The sequence below is a fragment of the Neolamprologus brichardi genome, chromosome 5, assembly GCF_056152115.1.
Source record: "Neolamprologus brichardi isolate AB-2024 chromosome 5, ASM5615211v1, whole genome shotgun sequence".
In the NCBI taxonomy this organism is placed as follows: Eukaryota; Metazoa; Chordata; class Actinopteri; order Cichliformes; family Cichlidae; genus Neolamprologus; species Neolamprologus brichardi.
Window position 1 is genome coordinate 7,244,746 of NC_142108.1, and position 5,787 is coordinate 7,250,532.

General features: G+C 42.2%; 1 protein-coding gene across 1 annotated transcript; it reads right to left on the minus strand.

Moving 5' to 3' along the window:
• Window positions 1-233: 233 nt before the first annotated feature.
• LOC102782792 (protein transport protein Sec61 subunit alpha-like 1) lies at window positions 234-4,665 on the minus strand. The gene is made up of 12 exons (XM_006784646.3): window positions 4,509-4,665; window positions 3,610-3,677; window positions 3,410-3,475; window positions 3,237-3,315; window positions 2,907-3,038; window positions 2,637-2,746; window positions 2,393-2,546; window positions 2,129-2,289; window positions 1,850-2,047; window positions 1,533-1,724; window positions 1,364-1,440; window positions 234-1,271 (listed from the first exon to the last, which is right to left on the minus strand). The coding sequence occupies exons 1-12, from the start codon at window positions 4,513-4,515 to the stop codon at window positions 1,085-1,087; spliced, it is 1,431 nt and encodes a 476-aa protein (XP_006784709.1). The 5' UTR covers window positions 4,516-4,665; the 3' UTR covers window positions 234-1,084.
• Window positions 4,666-5,787: the final 1,122 nt, after the last annotated feature.

The window sequence follows — 5,787 nt, forward strand, 5'->3', positions numbered from 1 at the left end:
TAAGTTAGCCACATTGCCAGTTTAACTCAAATGTGGAGCAGGTATCTCAAACGACAGTGACCTCTACAGGAAGTCACAAGTTACAGCACCCAATAATGCCCTACTCTAGATATAACCTTTTAACTAAATAGTAACTCATTATCTACGTGTTGGTTGCTGTATCAATAACATGTGGTAAGAATAGTTGCTACTGTAAATAAAAACAACAACAACAACAAGAATCAAAACAAGTGTATTGGAAAACAAATCCTGTTTTTTAATAACACAATTATGTCTGTTACATAAAGTAAAAACAAAAATGAGACCCCTTTTTCCATCCCTATCAAACCCACCCTCATCCCGACCATCTCGGCAGTTTTGTGCAGCGATTCAGTCTGGGAATAAAAAGAGCATGACAACACAGACAAACACTTTCCTTTGAGGACCCAGAGACAAGAGGACAACCACTGCGCCTTACATCAGACCAGAGTGAATATAAACATAGTCCATGAGATTTAAAATCAAAGCAAAGGTAAACTGTATGAGATTACCAGAAACCTTATCAGGAGTACAAACATATCTTATCTGTACTTTCCACATCCTACTATAGGCTCCTAGAAACCTCAAAATGATTGCTAGGTGATGAACAAGATGGCTTTCTTTCAGTTCCCCCTGATATATCCAGGCACAGTGCTTTCAGCTTGAAATAAGCATCAACATGCTGCGTTAGTGTTCCTTGAACATGCTGCAATGATCAATGCCTGAGGTCAGTCAAAGACAGCACCTAAAACTTTTTTTAAGGTCTTCTTCAGCTGATAAGACAGTCAGTGGGGATTCAGGCAGCCTGCAGAGAGATGGGTAACTGCTACTGGGACAAAAAAAAAAAAAGGAAATAAAAGACACAATACCATGCTCAACCCTGGACGTAGCCAAAAGTTTTCTCAGCATTGAAATGCAGGAGCAGTGTGGTGGAGCGCAAAGACGATGGCATAAAATTTACGTCTTCCAGCTGCAAAACAGACTGATTGTACATATTGCAACATAAAAAAACATTGATAGGGGGGGATTCTTTTGTGTCTGTTGCAAAAAAAATAATTAGTGTTTTCTAGAAGAGCAGCGCTGACATGCTGCCAACTTCACTCTGCTCCTTCACGAAGATCTCGAAGTACTGGTAGATGATGGTCACAGCCAGCAGGATTCCTGTACCTGAGCCGATGGCACCCAGGAAGTCTGCCATGACTGAGAGCCCTCCTATACAGAGCCCACCAAATGCAGCAGCTGTGGGGATGTACCTGCAGACAGAAATTGGACAGAAATAAAGACTTAAATATGCTGCAAACATTAAACCTAAGAGCACATTTCCAAGTCTTTTTTTTGTGTGTACCTGTTAAGTTCGTGCACCATGGAGGTCTCTCTGTGTCCTCTCATTACCATCTGCTGCTCCTTGAGCTGCTTCGCCACCTGAGATGCACAAAATAAAAATCGGTGGACATATTTAATACATGACTCTGACATAATGAAAATCCTACATGTTTGCATGAAGACGCACTCACATCTTTGGCAGAGGATCCTGAGACCTCGATCCAGGTCTTGGAGAAGAAGGCACAGGAGCCGAGCATGAACACGATGTAGATGACGGCGTGAACGGGGTCGTCTAGAACCGAACCAAATGATTCAGGTGGAGAAAGGTAGTAGCACAGACCACCCACTGGGTAGGCACGAGCTGGTCCTCCACTCGAAGTGTCCTAAACACAAATATTGTATTTGTACTGAATAGGGTGGAGACGAGCCATGGCTCCTCTTAATAAAGCAACATTTAATTCGCCTGCTTCATATCTATGCTGCCATGACTTGGACTAAATGTACTTACAGACCAGGTTCCCAGGAGGTTGACCAGGAAGTTGCCACTGAAACGTGTTGAGAGCATCTGAGAAATCACATACAGATTGGAGACCAGGGCAGACTGGAGGATGATGGGGATGTTGGAGGTGTAGAACAATTTAATGGGGTAGGTGTTGTATTGGCCACGGTAGCGTGCTGACTTGATGGGCAGGTCAACCCTGAAGCCCTGATGATGAAACATTTGATTTAATACAATGCATATTCCTCAGAGTCAAATAAAAATCAGGTGAGATAAACAGTAAGTCACCTGGAAGTATATGACCACTGCAAACACAAAGACAGTGGCGATGAGGTTCATGAGGTTGGGCAGGTTCTGCCTGTAGAAGGCTTCTCTTAGAGCACGCACTTTGTCTGTACGGGTGGCCAGCAGATGGAAAAGAGCGATGATGGCTCCCTCAAACTCAGTACCTGGGAAAGACCCACAGATTAAGTGAGTGTAATATAGATACACAGAAATACCTCGCTCTGCAATCACTCAGCTTTAAAGCCTTTTGTTTCTTAGTGCCAATACCTCTGCCAGTGTTGACAGTCGTGGGGCTGAAGGCCTTCCAGACGATGGTCTCACAGATATTGGTTGCAATGAAGAGAGAAATACCAGATCCCAGGCCATAACCCTTCTGCAGCAGCTCGTCCAGTAGTAAGACAATCAGACCTGCAACAAAGAGCTGGAGACAAAAGCAGGAGTTCAGCTCATTTTGTAGGTAGGTTTAAATCATTTTTTTCATATGGTGTTAGCAGTTGTAATTTATATTAACCTGGATGATGATGAGCAAGCATATCCCAGCACCCATCTCTGAAGGATCTCCATACATGCCAGTCATGACATACACAATAGCCTGTCCAATGGTGATGATCATTCCAAACACTGCAAAAGTACATCAAAAAATGTGAAACAGGCACAACTGAAATGAGAGCTGTTATGAAAGTGCAAGCATCAGAGTATCAAAGACATCTTTAAAGCTTCAAAAAGGTACGTGACAGCTTCTGAAAATAGCAGCTGTCTGATGAGTAATAATAACACCTACATTTCTGAGCTCCGTTGAAGAGGGCTCTGTCCTTGGGAGTGTCTCCCACCTCAATGATCTTGGCACCAGCCAGCAGCTGCATGATGAGGCCTGAGGTGACAATGGGTGAGATACCCAGCTCCATCAGAGTACCTGAAGAACACAGTCAGCGTCACAAACACAAAAACAATGTAAGAGTGCCTGCAACTTTTGACCTTTGACTTACGACACGTGATAAAAGATTAAATCCTGCATGGCAAGACAGTGGGATTAGATTATTTCTCCTTGGCAAAGTCACAAAGAACGCAAAATGCAAAGTTCTTTTGAAACCAATTAAATATAAGTAAACACCTCGGTTGGAGGCCAGGATTACTCTCATCCAGTAGAAGGGATCTGCTGAATCTGATGACATGATGCCAAAGAGTGGGATCTGCAAGAACAAAAAAAAAGAGAAAAAATTATGCAACAAAGCACTATGACCAAAAGCACAACCAGTACGAAGGCTGTCACTGACAGATACCAACCTGGCAGCACACCAAAAAGATGAATAGTGTGATGGCGGTCCATAGTACTTTTTCTCTAAACTGAATCTGCAAGGTTTAAAAAAAATTAAATTAAAAAAAGAGGAAAAACAGAGGAGATGATAAGCTGTTGTTCGCATTCATTCATGGTGTAAATCATCACCACCGTGTACTAATGTACTAAACTATAGCTCAAAGCTTACCTTTCTTTCTGGTTTCTGGATTTCTGGCAGGACTGCACAGAACGGCTTGATGACCTCCAAAAATTTGACTAAAAAGAGAGTGACGAGTTAGGAAATGTATATGAATTTACACCAAACAACACATCAAGCAGCTCTACTATGAGTATCGACAACATCTGAGCTTTTGTTCCTCTTTAGCCAGATCTACTTTGATGCTACGTCATCACTAACCAGCAGCTAAACAGCTGGCAGCAAAACCAAACAAGCCAGTCTCGTCATCACGCTAAAATGCAACAACGAAGATGTAGAAAAGTAAGCACAGCTGGGAGTTACTAATATTAGGTGTGTGCTCACTTTTAGACCGCTTACGGTGGAGCTGCCTAATGTTTTGTCACCTTGATCCGATCTATTAATCAATGAAACTGACTATGACAGAAAGTGATTTCACACACACGCTTCGGTTCTTTCTTTTCTTTTTTTGCTCCCCAGCCGCACAGAAAGTCAAACTGGACTTAAAAGCTAGTTACATTATAAAAGTGAAGGGAAAGTAAAGACCTCTGTGCTGTACATGGTTAGTTCATTTAGCGTGATGCTAACTGGCGTTCAATCACAGAACAAGTTAGCCATCATTTTCTAAGATGAAGAGTTGACACACAGCTCAAAGAGACACACAAGAGGCATCCCAGCGTGATATAAATCACTATAATGGTACTTAATCCAATCGAAAAATAACTAGGCTGTGAACCTTCTCCCGTTATGAGCTAGCTCCAAGTGCCACATAACCTGGCCAAGGTTAGCCAATTAGCTTCTCCGACGAGCGCCGAGTGCCCTTTAATGTTCGAGATTTTAAAAAGGAAAAAGATAGCACGTATTTTAGAGCACCAAAAACAAGCATATACACAAGAAAACATAACACGTACTTCCCATGGTGTCCTTAGTCCGACTCCTGCCGTGTTACTGGTATCCGTTTGAGTGCTGTGCAATTTCAGTGTGGCTCCATCAGCCGCTCCGTGAGAAAAGAGGGAGCCGTAGAGACACGTCACCAGACGAGCCGCTACCCCACGTCACTGTTCCGAGCCCAGCAGAGCCGACACGAAGCCCGCTGCAGGCCGTCCACAGCTCAGTCTGTGAAGACACGTTGCCAGAGCTGATAAACCAACAATATTAACTCGGAAAATGCGTGATTTTAATTTTTTTAACATTTATATTCTAGCAGCTATACCACAAAGTCCTCCTACCCTACAGGGGGCGCCCCAACCTCCAGCGATCGTCATTTCCTTCTTCGGTTGAGAAGACGACAAGCTAAAAGGTGCTTTGCTGCCCTCATTGGTTTCCACCAATAAATGTAGTTTCCACACTATCAGTAGTGCTTGACGTGTGTTTCAGTGCTGACGGTATTAAAAACATATTTGTATTTACCTCTTATATCGATGCCTCATAATTACAGAAATAAATCCTCCTGGTCACCCTGAACTTCTACAAGCACAGAGACCCCCAAATAGCCCCACCCCAGTGTTGCCCAGCTTAGGTATTTGAGAAGATATTTAAGAAGATGTTCTCCTGGTAGATTTGGTATGGCCCCACTTTCCCTATTTTTCAGTATAATTAGATTTCAAAAAAGTACACATTGCTTCAGTTTTAAGCTTTTATGCATAATAATAGACACAATAAAAATCATCACCTGGTCCTTGGCAGGCGTTAAATAAACTCAGCAGTGAACTGAGAGCTAATTAATTTCTACATCATACAGACCAGTTTGTTCTTAAGTGGGACGACAAGTGAAACTCCACTTTCTGTCAGTGTAAAGATCTGCAACTACACATTAAGTCCCAGATTTATCTCAATGTAAGAAAAAGAATGGCATTTTCAGCAGTCTCTGTTTTTTCCACATGATGTGTATAATTATAGAAAAAGTTCTGGTTGTTCATTGCCTAAACCTAAATTTCCATCGATCACGAGAATCATGAACATTTCCGTCATTTCCTAGGGGCTTGTGTTTGACATCCCTGCTTTAAAATATCAGTTCTCACCACTAGAGCTCAGTGTTGCTATAGCCTTGATGTAAGGTGTGTGTGTGTGGTTTATGATTTCTTAAAATTTCACTGTTGATTGAGTATTTAAACAACCTCCACACATAAATCCATTGATTTAGGGCTGAATTTCTGTGCGAATGTCATCACTTTGTTATACTTTGTGAAG